This window comes from Neopsephotus bourkii, unplaced genomic scaffold, assembly GCF_033783945.1.
Source record: "Neopsephotus bourkii isolate Nb327-2 ecotype Australia unplaced genomic scaffold, CSIRO-AGI_Nbou_v1 NB_1027, whole genome shotgun sequence".
Lineage (NCBI taxonomy): Eukaryota > Metazoa > Chordata > Aves > Psittaciformes > Psittacidae > Neopsephotus > Neopsephotus bourkii.
Window position 1 is genome coordinate 1,310,480 of NW_026901516.1, and position 15,816 is coordinate 1,326,295.

A 15,816-nucleotide genomic window follows, 5' to 3' on the forward strand; every position below is an offset into this window, starting at 1 on the left:
TTCAGATCATAAGGTCCTGACTCAATTTTTCCCTCCCCTAACAAGAGTTAAGGGAAATATTTGACCGTAGGGGCCCTAACCATGGACTTTAGAATTTGGCTGCAAATAATGATTATTAAAACACAAACAAAATAGAATAAAAGCAGGCAAACCCCAACCCTCTTGCCTAGTGACTTCATGACAACACATGAGTAAGGTATAGCACAACATCCAGTTCACTTCAGGTTTCGATACAGCTGATGTATAGCATTCGGATAACTTATCACAGGGCAGGATGCTTTTAAGTCCTTAAATAGTAGGTATTAATGCTCCGTAGGATTGTGTAGGGGTTAATTTCAGCTGCACAGGAGATAGGTAGCCTGGGAGAGGAGACCCCCATTCAACAGCACAGAGAGATACAGAACAGAGGCAAATACAGAGGCAGGGTGGCTGCTTCAAGGCAGAAGCTTTCAGTGAGACATTTATTTTAATAGCTTAGCTGGAAATTCACTGGAAAAAACAGCTCCATCAGCCCTGGTCAGGAAGAGTGGGGGCAGAGATTATGTTCCTCTGGCAGCCTGTCCTGCCGAAGCACCCATGCTCCAGCACAAGACAAGGCATCGCCATGTCCCATGTGCTTTCCTCCTCATGCAGCTAATGCTAAAGGAAAAAACAGCCTCTAATTTGTTCACGCTGTGTTTTAAAGAATCTTTAGATAGCTTTGATGGACTTCAGCCTGCTGCTCTGCTTCCAGAGGAGATGATGCAGGAGGGCAGAGTGATGAGTGAGGAGTCTCACTGTCCACATGGTGGGCGGAAAACCAGCAAACCCCCCATCCAACGGGGGCTGGCATAGCACCATCCTGGTGCAGTCATGGAAAAATCAGTCCTGCTTCTATTGCAAACCATTTCTCTTCCACCTGCACATCTCCTCCCCTGTAAAACCACTCGCTCCCAGGGCAATGCTGATCCATGCCGCTATTGTCTGGAGAGAGGAAACTCCCTGTTCAAAGTGGGACACCCTGGCAGGAAACAGGGTTTATCCTGCAAATGGATAACAGAGCTGGCACATTTCACACGGGGAGATGCTCCTTCTAGGTTTCAGCCACACACGGCTATTGTATTTACATTTAATAATACAACACTTGCAAGGAATATTCAAAGTGGAGAGGGAAAAGAAATATTCCCCATGAACATGATGTGCCCCTTTCAGAGCTCTGGCCCTCAGTCTGTTTGGCACTGAGCATTACAGTGCCTTGCCTCACCCTGTTCTCCGGCTCTGAGCTGAGGCACAACTGCACAGATTTGGACACAGTTAAAATGATTTTTCATAGAAGTTGCCTTTAATGCTCTGTAATGTATTTCCTTAAATAGCCATATATTTGGCCTCAAATTACTTGGCATGATGCCCTTTAAAAATACCCACTTTGGAAACAATTGCATACTGAATCTGAGCATTTGAAGTTCTGGGACAAATGACCTTACCTGCATTTATCATCCTCTTACTTTTATGGGCCATCGTCCTCCTGCTTTTCTCTGCAGTTCAGGTATGCCTTGTACAGAGCAGGAAGAGCAACATACTCCCCACCTATCTTGTTACGATTGGCAAGCAAATACTAAAGGCTCAAGACCAGCAGATGGCTTTTCAAACAAACTCACATCTACAAAGGAGCAGCAAATTCAAGCCTACAAAGGATTAACATACCCATGTTTTCACTGTGTGGCTCTCCTGTGAGCTATAAGGGTTCTACAGACAGAAACTGCAAAACACTGTTTCCAAGGGCACAGTATGTTTCATGATGCATTATCAGATATTACATCTAGTCCACTGAAATGCTGATTAGCTGTCAGTTTAAGATTCCTGTATCTCCTTAAGAACAAAAATAGGGAGAGGCGACAATGTGCCATTGCTGTCTAGAGCAGCACGAAATTTAAACCGGGAATTGTCTTGAGATTAGAAAGTGGAATTCAACATTAATTGAAGTTCTGCAGTTTTTAAACCATTCTCTACAGCCTGTTCCTCTTCACCTATTTTTCTCATAAACATGCTTTCTACCCCTAATAATTAGCAAGGTAAAACTGTATGGGGAGGTGGGACATCGTGGACCCTGGTGAGCTGCTGAGATGGCCCATAACACTAGTACTGCATGAACCAGTGCAGGCAACAGAGCTCTTCTGAAATGTGCTTTCTCAACACCAAGTGTCAATGCCGCCATATTACCACCAAGACCTTTCCTTGGAGTTTTTTACTGGTGCCTTAAATCTAAAGGTGTCTTAGGCACCTTTAGGATTTCTTCTTAGGGCCATCTCACCATCATCTGCCCTAACGATGACAGGGGAAACGGCACACACAAATGGTCCCTATGCCTTTAGCATGTGGATGTCTCCCCTTAGCCACTCTCTGTACGTCAAGCAAGGGACCAAGGGGACTTGTACAGATGTTAGAGCATCAGAATGGGAAGACAGGACTATAACAGCAGGCACAAGATAGGAATGAGCCAGCACTAAGAACAGAGCTACAGAAGACATTTTAGCAGGGTTTACAGGAAGGATAATACCAGAACGGGAATATACAGCTCCAGCACCCTTGTTTCATTTCTTTCCTCTACAAAACTGGTATTTATGGACTTGTAGTACCAGATGGGACCACCCTTGAGGTTTTACATCTGTAGCATTGATGTACAGCACGTCTGACTCCATTTCCCACAATTTACAATCCTGCCTTGAAATTTGAGTCCCATCCTTCCTGTAATTTCCAGTCCATTCATTCATTCATTACCTGCTGGCAGAAAGCCTCAGGTTAAGGTCCATCTCCTTCATATGTTATGGGCATGACAACCAGTTTGATGGTGATTTTAGCAGCTTGGAGTTAAAAATAAAGCACATTCGATCAGCTTCAGTTAGGGGAATGAACACTCAGAATATTGATTCAAAGACGTCTTTGGCTAGCTGCAGCAGTCTGGTTTCTGACTGGCTGGGCAGATCAATGCTTGTCTTCCTCAGAATTCTTTTTTTTGCAAGGCATACTCAAGAGAGCTTTGAAGTTCCAGGGTTTTGTTCTGTAAGCATTGTTCCTGCTGCACGTTAACATTAAAGCAACGTAAACCCCTTACAATATACACAACGAGAACTTTGTTTTTTTTTCAGGGGAGGTATGCATTTAAGGCAAATCTTAATATAAAGCAAGATTCTAATTGCTCCATCACAAAGAATAGTACTTTAATCCAGCAGTAGTCCTATTAAAGCCTTTGGGATTACTCCTGTAGTACGGTGCTTTTCAAAATGGTTATCATCATTAGAGTGCAGCTCTCGGAAGTAACATCATGGTTGCAAGGAGGGTGCAAACAGGTTTTTACTACCAAGTATCTACTAGTCAGTCCTAAAGATGGTTCAAACGTAGCTGATTGCATCTTGCTTCGTTGGCAGAGTAAAAAAGAACCCTTTCAATGAGTTCTGAAAATGAGAGAATTTAGCCCAAATATTGCAGAATATTTGATATTTACAGAATATTTAGTTTTGTGCTAAACCCCAAGTTTTAGCCAGGATTCACCTACTCTTGTATAGAAGCCTCTTGCTTTGAGGCAGCTTGTTCCCATAGGAACACAGTCGCACTGACACCATGGAGATGGCTAAATCATTTCCAAAACCAGCAGAACAATTTTGCTATGTATTCTTTTTACTGCTCTAGTTTGAGCATATGTATTATGTCGCATTATATCTAATTGCATTATATCCCCACAGGGCAAAGTGAAATATATGTATATATGTACATACATACACACACACACAGCATACACACACAGCCAAAATCTTGTTAGTAAGCTTGTTTTCTGGCCCCTAACTTATTTTGCAAGAAGTTTTAGAATGGATCTGTCAGACTCTTTTCAGCTCTTATTTCTTCACAGCTAGCTTAAAGGATTTATCCTTTCCTTGGGGCTCAAGGAGGCTTGAATTTTAGCCTTTTGATTTCAATGCCATCTCTCTTGCCTTACTTTAGAAGACTACACTTGAATGCTTCATTTATTTAAACAGCCTCATTGATCTCAACGTGAAGATTATTGCACCGAGGTGCTACTCAGTTTGAGCAGAGACAGCAGAAGACTTTGGATCTGTCTTGCCAGGGAATTACCTTTCCGTTTGTGTCATTTCCATTTGCTGCTTACAAGACTTTTCTGCCAAAACATTCAGAGGAGAAATGTATCCTGTTTAGACCGATTCTTAACAGCTTTAATGTCTATTGGGCTCTATAAATATGCATGTGACAAGTTATGTTTATTCAGGGTAGTGTCAAGCTTCTGGTTTCCCCCCCAGTGGCAGGAAGCTGCTTCCCACCCCATGTGCAGACAATTGTCCTGGCAGACCCCAGTGCAGAGCTGGGGCACCCATCGCCATTCACCTGAAGGTGAATTTGCTGTTCTTTGATTAGGGGGCTGGAGTCTCTCCCCTCCTGGAATCAAGGCAAGCAGGAGGACTTGGGAGGCACAGACAGTAGTTCCACATCAGCACTATGGCAGTGACTCAGGGCTGCAGGGAGCCATGAAAGACCTCTGGAGTGGTAGGAAGTCCACACATTGGCATCAGAGGTGTGCAGCCTTTGGCAGCTCAGAGGTTTTTGGGGATAGGATCAGCAAGCCATCCTCCTCCCACCCAGCCTACAGCGGAGGCTGGCCCCATATCCCCTGCCACAAAGCTTGCCACCATTTTGCCTTCCTTCTCAACAGTTTGGTCGCTCGTCCCAGTTTTCTGGCCACCCTGGGACTGTTGGGTTATTACACTGCAAATTTGCCAGTGGCAGTTATATACCTGGAAGTATTGCTTGGAGGTTTCAGACCTGTGCCCTATCCTGGGTGAAAGGAGAAGTGGCCACAGACCCCACAGACACCTGAGCACCCTGGGAGCACACAGCCTGAATGAAGCAAATGCAAATTACCTGAGCATCATTTAGGTTACATAAAGTATGCTTATAACCAGAGAGGGGTCTTGGCACACTTACAACCAATCATGCCACTTGGGCAGCCAGCATAATGGGTGGATATGTTCTGGATTGGATTTTCACACTCCCTGATAGCTGCTGTTCATACTTTATGCACATAAAGCATTATAAATAGGACTTGCAAATAATACATGAGGTGGCCCGAGGTGATAGGACACAAGGGTGCAGGCAGAGGTTTTATTTCTCCTCCATGGCTGCCTGCTTTCCACAGCAGCCTGCGATGAGTACTGCCCACTGCGGAGCTAGCAAAGTTAAAAGGGATCTGAAACCTTCCCTGAAATTTCAGAGTGAACCAAGTGTGGCGCTCACGGGATATCACATTGCACACAGACTGAAAAATGCCATTGAGCTGAATGCAAAACCTCAGCTCCTGCTGCCAAGAAGTTTTCCATTTGCCTCCTTCATTCCCTTTGGAGTCACACTCCCTGAATTTCATATTTTCAAGAGGAGAAAAAAAAAAAAGGCCTTTGAACCTTTTTTTTCCTCCTTTTTCTTGGATATTAAACATTTCCAGTCGAGCTGAACTCGCAGTAGAGCCTCTGAAGTGAAACGCTGCACCAGCACGTCCCTCCGGGAACTCCAGCTTCCATTTATTTCATGTTTTTACTCATTGAAGACCATGTCTGAGAAGGTGTCAACAGCATTTTCACTCACACCCAGCTCCTCGGTCTGACTGTCCTGTGAATGGGAGGATTTTCCTACCCCCAGCAAACAAAAGGACACCCTCACATGAATGTGTCAGAAACCTGCAGCCTCTTTTAAAATTATCCTGAGGTGATTAAAAATGAACAGTCACCATGATGAGGACGGATGTTCTTCCCGGCTTCCCTCTGAAACCTTAATGGTCAGTGATTCTGACCTTGATTCCAAACTGTCTCAAAATAGTAAAGAACAGGATAAATCACAGCTGTCACTTAATGAAAACCTTAACAAAAAGCTCTTTTTAGTGACCAGTTGTTCTGTTCTCCTGCAGTTACAAGTCGCCCTTTATTTACACCACTGCTTAAGTTGATTTCCAGGCAGACAGGACATTTGCCCATTCCTTGTTTCAATAAAGACTACTCCATTTTGAACTTCATGTCTACGTTAACATTGTGATACTGCAAAAAGAAAGTCGGATTTCACAGATCAGAACTGCAGCAAGACAAGGACAAACAGAGACGGGTTGTTTTCTGTACAAGTGCCCACAGTTTTTGTTTTTCAAGGGAGGGAGGAGCTATGTGGCCCTGTTCCCATTTAATCACTCCAGTAGGAGCCAGCAACAGCCACATTCCGGTGGCAGTTCCTACATGGCCACCTTCCTTGTTTTGTCTAGTCAGCCTGCAAGCTCACTGAGGCATGGGAGAACACTTCAGCAGCACCCAGTAAAATGGTGATCCCAGTTTAGTGTGGGTCTTTAAGGGATTCATTAGCATATAGGGTGAACAAACAACAGCAGCAACAACAAAAAACATCAAAGCCAGCTTAAGTTGAATGAAGAACTTTAAAAAGTCAACCATGGAGGAACTCCTGCTGGATGTGCAAACCCTCAGCCCCCCGTCCCATGTACATGGATCAAATCCAAGGATGGTATCTTTTCTCCTGCAGCTCCTTCCACCTCCAAATCCACACAGGCTGCTCCCTCCTTCGTTCCGCTTGCCTGCTTTGCACCCGTGGTCCATCACCTGCCTCCACCATGCTCCAGAATAGCTGGGAACATCCCTCCCAAGGCTTCTGTAGGTCTGGGTGCTGCATGTGCTCAGCCCATTTGGCAAATGCAGGAGGCTGAAGTTTGCTCCATAAAGATATATCCTCACTGGCAGTTTTAGCTGGTAGGTCATGAGTCCCTAGCTAGGATATATGAGCTATGATTCAGAGGTTTCAAATTCAACAGAGGTGGGTAGGTTTTGACAGGAAGGGCACCCCCTTCTCCTTTGTCAGCCCCACTTCAGACAGAAGCCCATCTTTTGAATTCTTGTCTCAGTGCAGGGATGCTGGAGTATAGAATCGTAGAATCATAGAACAGTTAGGGTCGGAAAGGATCTTAAGATCACCTAGTTCCAACCCCCCTGCCATGGGCAGGGACACCTCACACTAAACGATGCCACCCAAGTCTATAGAATCATAGAACAGTTTGGCTTAGAAAGGGAAAAGTCACAAGGGGAATATCAAAGGAAAGGTCACAAGAACTTCTAATGTGGGTAAAGCAATGTGTTTCTCATGGTCTTGCCTTCAGAGCTGCCGTAACCATTCTGACCAGTTTTCCAAGAAATGTTTGGCCTGAATTGGATCTAGCAATGGAAAATGTTCATTATTCTTAATAAATGGCTGTTGCCAAGAGCCTCACCTAAAGATACTGTAAGTTGGAGTAATGATACAGATGCCATTTATGACTTATCTAGACTGCCCTAATTTCTGAGAGACAAATGACTATCAATTTGGCTCTACCACCCACATGTACACTACTGGCTTACTGCAGATCTCAGGAACATTACAAGGCACACACATGCCACACCTCTGACATCCAATATAACTGGCAGGTTGGGTGTCCTGACTATCCACAACTCAGCAATCTGTTTCATCTTTGCTGAGGACATTGGCTTCTGCACATCTTGCCCCACAGTCACATACACTGCTCCAACCACAATGTTAGGTGGCTACAATGCCATATATGAATTTGGTTTCATGTTAACTTGGTAATGTTGGCACCCACGTTGGAACAACGAAAATAAAGTTAGGTTCTTCGCAGACAGGCAAGTGTGGACCTACACCTACCCAAGGAATGCTACTCTCCAAACAAGGTGACACTCATACTACTGTTAAGCTTTTACATTTCAGTTAGCAAAGGTGGCCCTCAACAAGTAAAACCTCCTGGCTCCTGAAAAATCACTAATGGGAAGCACAAGTACTTAGCATTTCTGAGAATCAGGCTAAATTTGCAACAGACTGAAGGTTAGGGCCTGGCACCAAAACAGGCCTTGCTATCCAGATGCAGTATTAGTCTTTTGTAAAGAATTTGTACTGCCTTTATCCAATTTCCATTCTTAACCGTGGCTCTCAGTGCAATGTGTTCAAACTGCCTCTACTTTTTTCTGCCAGGCACTCCTTCTAAGGAGAAAGATTATTAAATTCATATTTTAAGTCTTTCTCCAGTGTTACAGCTGCTTTCCTCTTTTGAAGTGTTCTTCTGAAAAGGGATTCTGAGAAGGAAAGAAGAAAGCATTTATAAAAGATTGCATATTTTTTGCTTCTACAGAATCTTGCACGGCAAGAGTCCTCACAGAATATGGGAAATCTGCCTGACTGTTGGGATCTGATAGTGATATCCATGACCACCAATAATGATATCTGCTCTCAACTACTGGAACTCAGAAGCGGTATCTCCAGACTACATCTTTGCTGAGTTTTTCATAACAGCATCACCTGACTGGTCCTGGCAGCCAGAAAACAAACTTGTTGAATTTACAGGAGACAACTGCGTTTAGTTTTTCTTCCCCTAGCTTCCTTCAGCTCCAAGTATCAGTGACAATAAGAAACTTGGGTTTGTCACTAAAGAGGCAAACTGCACTGGGGCCACTCAAGAACCGGCCTGGTGACTCGTGCTGTGACTCAGGACCTGCAGAGGTAACTCTCAGAAGAATACAAATCTTGCCTCTAACTCAAATTCCAGGTGAAGTTTTCAATTCACCTGCAAAGAGCTTTTGGCAAGCCACTCAGGAGCCCAGCTTTACATGGAAGTCTGGGGCCTTTCACACTGTGTCTTCACATCCTGCTGGCTGCACCCTCCCATTGCAGCAGGACTACCCTCATGTTAGCTAAAGGGCATCCAAGACAATGTGAGGCTTCCACACCTGGGTTAACTTTCCTCTGAAGGCAGGTACGCAGAGGCCATTTCTCCAATCTCATTTCTTAGACTATTAAATTGCTGTGCTTTCATTTTTGTCCACACTCTCTCCACTCTCTTCAACCTCTTTAAAGCCAGCCTCTCCACTCGCCTGTTAATGGGCGCCCCAAATTCCATGCTGTCTCTGAACACCCACAACTGACCAGTCTTTATGCCAGCTCTTGGTGCACTGGGTGAAAAAGCCATCATGCTCTACCACTCTTACTACCACTTGCCATCCAACCACTTACATAAGCCTGTGACCTCTGAAATAAAAACAGTTTGCTTGCACTTGGGTAGAGCTGGTTGTTTGGAAGAGAACTCAAGAGAGGGAGATGATTGAAAAAACAGTCACAGAAGCAAGCTTCCAGAATGTCTTTCTGGTTTTCCTTTCAACTTTGCTATTTCCTCTAGCCAACCACTGGTTCCCCATCAAAGAAAAAAGTTTCAGCCAGCAAAGTCAGCTTAATGTTTCCACATATCCTCCAGCAGACAGGACTACTATGGCACATGTAAGCATCTGTAGTTTTGCAAAGCACAGATCAAAAGACGTAAGTAACTGGAAAACAACATTTACCTTAGGTTGTGCACGTTCATTTAAACTTGCTACTAAATGTATAAATAGGTCTAGAGAACCTGGTATTTCTGACATGCCAATTATTCTTTTACTGTCGTACCCCACTCGTTATTAAAAATAGCTTCACTTTAGACTGAAAAATTCATGCTTTTCTTCTTGTACGTGGCTTTCTCAAACGGGTTTATTCTCACATGCAGTGGAAGGGATGTTGTAACCCACTGTCCTGGTTTCAATGTGTTTGAAAGCATCTGGATGCACATGCGGACAAGGGAGGGGGGAATGCTTTCCTGTGGGACAGCTCTAGAGGAGCTCTATAGAGCAGAGGTTGTGGCTCCATTTAAAATAATGCAGCAACCAAGACTGATTTATCCCATCACAAGAGTAATTTTGTGAAACGAATGCACACTTCTGCCCTCACAAACTGTCCCAGGCTAGACCATCCTTTGGAGCCCCACCTGGTGTTTTAGTGGTGATTCTTTCCCAGACCTGTGTCTTGTGACAGGCTGGATTTGGAAAATACGCCACAGGACTCAGTTGCCATAGCAAGCTTTTGAGCTCCAGAGAAAAATACACGCTGTGCCTGCTTCCCCTCAGAAATGCAAGAGGAGAAAAAAAAACCTCCCAATATATACCTTACTCAGCTGTAATGTGGGAGGCCTGTGTTTAATGAGCTATCTACCACCTAGCAGTAGTTCCTGGACCAGAGGTCAGCATTCAATGAACATGCTAACTACCAAGCTACAAAGCTGTGACATTTCTCTGTGGCTGAGGAGCCCTCCTCCAAAAACTCCTGTATTCTTCTAAAAGCAGTACTGTCTCAAAAGGAGCATGGAGCTCCTCCATGGGAGCCAAGTGCATTGGTGCCCCAACACCACATAGCTTGCTAGCTCCCACTGCAGATATAGGGCCTCTGATCAGACACAAACATTCCCTGCCCCATCAGAGGAAGGCGGCAGGCCTGGGATTCCTCAGTCTTCCTCTCCAAAACAGAAGTTTGAAGGACACTTTGCACCAGCAGGTGGGAGATGCTAGCTGGGCTCTTCTCTGGGGAGGCAAGTCTAGCACTCAGGCCTTTCTATCCAGATGATCCATCCTTGATGTGCTACAGGGACAGGCACAACAGTGCCCTCTGTTAAGAAAGATAGCATCTGGGTAAACCTCAAGAGAGCAGTCTGAAATGAGAATGTCCGTCTCAAAATAGCACTTCTCTAAGAACGTGGGATCTGGGAAACTTCCCTTTCCTCCATCATTTCCCCTTTCCTTGCTCACAGCTTCCTGTTGCTGGATAGCATCATTACTACATGAGGAGCACATCCCAGGGACTTGATCCCTTGAAGTTCAGGTTTTGTGGTGCTCAATGTCAGAAAAAGCCAAACGTTCAGAAATCTGTCCAAGTCATGGAACTTGATTCTAAAGTCACTGAATGCTCAAAAGGTCGGGTTTGAGGTGAATGCAAACCTGGGTCCATAGATTCCTCCAGCAATAGGCCATTTAGATTAGGTATTAGCAAAAAATTCTTCACTATGAGGGTGGTGAGACACTGGCATAGGTTGTTCAGAGAAGCTGTGGCTGCCCCATCCCTGGCAGTGCTCAAGGCCAGGTTGAATGGGTCATGGAGCAACCTGGTCCAGTGGAAGGTGTCCCTGCCCATGGCAGGTGGATGGAACTAGATAATATTTTAGGTCCCTTCTAACATAAACTATTCTGTGATTCTATGATTCTTATGATTAGGCTCTCCTCCTGGTCACTCTAATTTTTTTAACCAAATTAACAAGCTTTTGATAAAATCATAGGGAACATTACAGTATTTGTGACAGTTTGGGATGGCTTGTAAATCATCTACCAACTGTAAGTGGAATATAATAAAAGTCATTGTAATGCTTTATGAAGAAGGCACACGTTGGTATCTTGCAACAACCATATGTTCTGCTGTTTGTATAGATCTGTTATCCAACCCTTACATAAGCCATTGATGAAATTATCATCACAGGGCAAGAGCACTTGTAGCACGGTTGGGTTGATCAAAAGAAAGTAATGAAGAAATAAAGAAGCTTTTTTGCTGAGCTGGACTGGCTGCTCACCCTCCTGAGCCGCAGCTGCAAGGAGGAGGGAAGGTGCAGACCTGCAGTCAGCTGCACACAGACCACTTCAGAGAAGACAGAGAACATTTGAGGCTTGCGCTACATAGGAGAGGGCAAACTAACTGCACTTTCTCAGGTGCTGGAGAGAAGGAAAGGTTGGGGCGGGGACTGCTTTCATGGTCTGGGGAACTCCTTAGATGTGACTTACACACACGTACCTTACACTGCAGCAGGCAGCCTACACGAGATGGGGCAGGCCAAGCTTGCCGTACCAAGGGGATGCGCTGCGGGCAGCCAAGCGCATCCCCGGGGAGTCTGCGACAGCCCCGGGACAACGGTCCCCGTCCGGGAAACCAGCGGGGCAGCAGCCGGGCCGCTGCCCAGTGCACGGCTGTAACCCGGTACCTCTCCAGCAGCCGGGCCGAGCCGCAGCCCGCGGGTCCAGCGCTGCCGCTGGCAGCCTCCGAGGGCCATGTGCCGTGTACTATAGGCACAGACTCCACCTTCCCCGGCTCCCGCCCGCCCCCACGCATCCAGGAAGGGAAAAGGAGGAGGAGGAGGAGGAGGAGAAGGAGGAGGGAAGGGGGTGAAAGGGAAAAAAAAAAGAGAGAGGTTGAAAGGAGGGAGCTCGCCGAGACCCACCCTTCTCCCTCCTCCTCCGGGCTGCTGGCCGGGCTTTTGTTTTCCTCCAGCTCCCCGTTTCCCACACGTGATTGCCGTGTTATTGCACAGGGCGCTCGGTGGCGCGGCTGCACCTATAAATACGGAGCGGGCGGGCGGCTGGGGCCCGGGACAGCGCGGCGCGGCCGGGCGGAGCGTACCCCTGCGACAGCCCCATGCACCCCGGCGGGCAGACTGCACCCATGTCCCGCCGCCCGCCCGCCTAAGGGGCAGGCAGCCAGAGCCAGAGCCCGGTCAGCGAAGAGGGGAGGGGGAGCCGGCCGACAATGGCGGCGGCCGCCACCGCCGCCAGCCCCGGCAGTCCCGCCGCCGGGCCCCTGCCGCCGCCGGAGCCCTGCCCCAGGAAGGGGCCGCCGCCGCCGCCGGGGCCGCTGCAGCAGCCGCCGGCGCGCAGCGACCCCCGCCGTAGGCAGGCCGCGCTCTCCTTCCTCACCAGCATCTCCCTCGACGGGCGGCCCCCGCCGCCGGGCAACGACGGCTCCGCTGCCAGGCCCCGCCAGGCCCCGCCGCCACCGCCGCCACCGCGGCTGGGCAGCCCCCCGGCAGTGCCCGCCGAGACTCCCCGGGCCCAGGAGGAGGAGGAAGAGGAGGAAGAGGAGGAGGACGCCTTCGCCGCTGTGCAGGTGCCGGCCGCCGCCTTCTTGGGCGCCGCGGCGGCGGGCAGCCGGGGCCGCCTCAACTCCTTCACGGCAGGGGTGCTGCCGGCGCCCTTCGGCCGCACCAGCCCCCAGGGCCCCGGCGGCGGCAGCGGAGAGCTGGGGCAGAGCTGTTCCGCCGCCGCCTTCGAGCTGCAGCGGTCCCGGTAAGCGGGGACGGCGGGTGCGCGGGTGATGCGCGGGAAGGGCGGGCGGCGGGCTTGCCCGGGGTGTGGGCAGCGGCAGGGATGTAGGGGCGGGCAGGGCAGGTCGGTGCGCGGCGGTAGCCGAGCCCCTCCGCCACAGCGGTTCTCCGCGCCTCGGTGTGAGTGACCCGAAGTTTCGGTCCTGCCAAGCGAGGCAGGCGTGTGCAGCCGTCCGTCCCCCTTAGCCGCGGCGGTTGTCCCCACTTTCTCGTGGCTGGTGACGGACTGAGCCCGCCGTGCTGCCTATCTGACAGGCAGGGAGCCAACCCCGAGCCAAGAGCGCTGCAGCCGGATCTGCAGACCGTAGAGGGGAAGGAAACCTTTGCATCGCTGTCCACGGTTTATGGTGTATGCGCATGGTGTAACCAACATCTTGCTACCTCCCTAAATAAGCTCTTTATCTGCAAGCACGTAATGTTCCTCTGGGCTGTTCCTTGCCGCTGGCTACTCTTTTGCCTTTTAATTCCCAAAGGAATAATCTCACCTGCTCGAAAATCAGAAACTTTTGGCTAAGAAGGTGACAAATATGTAAAAATGTATAAATGCATATGAGTAGTTGCTCCTCGGATAAAAAACCGTCTTCCTTCACTTTTTCAACGACACACTCGGGTATCAAAGGCTGGGGTTGGGGAAGAGAGCCAGGGCAGAAGCTGGAGGAAATGACTGTGCTCCCCAAGCCCAGGGTGCTCACCACTCCCACATTCCCCATTTGCCACACTCCTGTCTCGTTTCTCCCTTGGACAAATAGGTAGGCTTTGCTCACATGATACTGCAAGGGTTTGTAAGGGTAATTGAGCATAGACACCTGTAGAGAAGTCCCTTTCAAAACCAAGCAGCTTGGAGAAATTGGAGGTATTCCAGGAGACAGTTGTCTTAGCTGTGTGCCCCATCACTGCTGGCTTTTCTGTATCCCATCTGGATTGTACTGGTGGCTTTTTTGAGCCTCTTTTCAGGTGCTGTGGTAGGGGAGCCCCACCTTCCCAAGTAAAATGCCTGCTGGTGGGTTATCACCCATCTTCTCCCAGTCATGTGTCTCAAAACAATTCCTGCAGTGACAACTCTCTCATTGTTCATGGATCACCAGCACAGAAGTGTGACACACACGCGCTTGTGTTCTAGTTTGTGACATGGTTCTGTGCAATGCTTGAGGGTGAGAAGTGACCCAACAGACTGATTTGGAAATTGCTTTTCTACTCTTAAACTTCTTACTTGGTGGGAATGTGCTTGGCAGTATTATCCTGCTGTTCGAGAGACTGGATTCTCCTTTACCTTCCAGTTAGGGAGTTCATTATTGATGCAGGATTCCTGTGTTATCTTTCTGGATTCCAAAGGATCCTCCTTGGTTTTCCTTGCTTGCACGCTTTGATCCTGTGCTCAGTCCTGGGAAGGGTGCTCAGATCTCACCTGTATCACTTGTTCCCTCAGCCCTTCATCTTTCTGTCATTGTTTTCCTTTGCCCCTGTTTCTTGCTATCTGAATTCTTCCTTCCGCAACCAACGCTTTTTGGTTTTAGTCACATGAGAGCAGGTTGGAGCTTTAGAGGGAAAGGTAATTACTGTTCTTATTTACAACCTAGAAATCCAGTGTGGTGCAAATCCAGCTGTGCTGCTAGTGTGCAAGCAGGTGAGGGATAGCTCAAGTCTATGACAAGGGGAAGTCACCCAAGGAAACCTTGTCAAGGTGCTCCTCCAGTCCTTATAATGGCCTTCCTTGGGACTGTGTATTTTCTTGTGGTGTAAGACATAAGGAAAATGGTGGTTTTCTCATGCTCTTTTGTCTTCTTGAGAGCTGCATTCATCTGTGGTGGAGACCTTGCATTGCTCCACTGACAGGTGTGAACCTCTCCATTACAGCTGGTGCAGGACAGCTCCGGGTTATGCCCCTAGCTTTGCTGGCTGCCGTGATGCTGCACGTGTGCAGCCTGGGGCAAACTTTGGCCTGCCTTCAATGGGTTCGTTTCTGTTCTGGAAAAGGTATATATATTTAAACATCAGGAACAGACAGCTGCAGACCACAGAGGTTGCGTGGAGCATTGGCTCTTCATCGTCTCGGTGAAAAGATGTGGTAGGGGCTCTGATTGCTGAGTTCACAGTAGGCTGCACAGAAGATAAATCACAGGCACGCACAGCGCGGGCGCAAGCCCAAGAACAGAGGGTTTGAGCAGACCTTCTGCTGCTCTCTTAATGGAGAGGAAGGAGCCAAAAGCCCAGCGCGTGGCCTGCCCTCTGAACGCAGTAGGGTGGAAGTCACAGCAGCAGCCCGGCAGCAGGCATTATCTCACCTGAAGGGGATGCAGGGAAGCAGAGAAGAAAATCAGATGTTTTTTGTAGTTCATGTGTGCACCTGTTGTCTCTCCTCCCACCCTTCCCCTCTCCTTGCTGTGGGCTTCAAATTGAGTTTGATGCCTCATTTGATAGACTGGTCCTCTGTGCTGAGACGTGTTAATTACAACATGAAGCTGTTTTCTGTTACAGTATCAGGCAAGACAGGCTGCCTTATGGTGTTGTTTTTATTTAGTTTTCAGAAACCATTGTGAGCATATAATCAGAGTTTCCTGGCTTTTTTTTTGTTTGTGTTAGCAGTTTATATAATTGCGTACTAGTTTATATTTAACAAGGTTATCATTAATGTGGTTTGGGTTTGCGCTCTTATGTGTATTCACAAGCAGCACACGATACAGAAAAAGAACATGGAGCTTGTAGCTGCTCTGAGGCTAGCATATAAATACATGTAAAGAGAAAAAAATACGTTTGTTCAGAAGTCAGCTTGTTGATGCCAAAGGTTCCTGTCTAGTGCAGGAGAA

At 47.8% G+C, this 15,816-nt stretch overlaps 1 protein-coding gene and 1 long non-coding RNA gene across 5 annotated transcripts in view; one reads left to right on the forward strand and one right to left on the reverse strand.

Moving 5' to 3' along the window:
• Positions 1-898: 898 nt before the first annotated feature.
• LOC133216087 (uncharacterized) lies at positions 899-12,716 on the reverse strand. 2 transcript variants are annotated; one of them, XR_009726550.1, is made up of 4 exons: positions 12,606-12,716; positions 5,923-6,071; positions 2,643-2,760; positions 899-1,664 (listed from the first exon to the last, which is right to left on the reverse strand). It is a non-coding gene; the product is annotated as an uncharacterized LOC133216087 (long non-coding RNA). The 2 variants fall into 2 exon arrangements; XR_009726549.1 differs by lacking the exon at positions 12,606-12,716 and adding an exon at positions 12,134-12,291.
• CABLES1 (Cdk5 and Abl enzyme substrate 1) overlaps positions 12,103-15,816 on the forward strand; it is a 69,180-nt gene continuing 65,466 nt past the window's right edge. For 2 of the 3 annotated variants that reach the window (XM_061360493.1, XM_061360494.1), the window contains exon 1: positions 12,263-12,974. In XM_061360493.1, coding sequence (XP_061216477.1) covers positions 12,439-12,974 — 536 coding nt within the window. In that variant the 5' untranslated portion in view covers positions 12,263-12,438. Of the gene's footprint in view, positions 12,975-15,816 lie in introns of all 3 variants that reach the window. The other variant, XM_061360495.1, reaches the window with a different exon arrangement.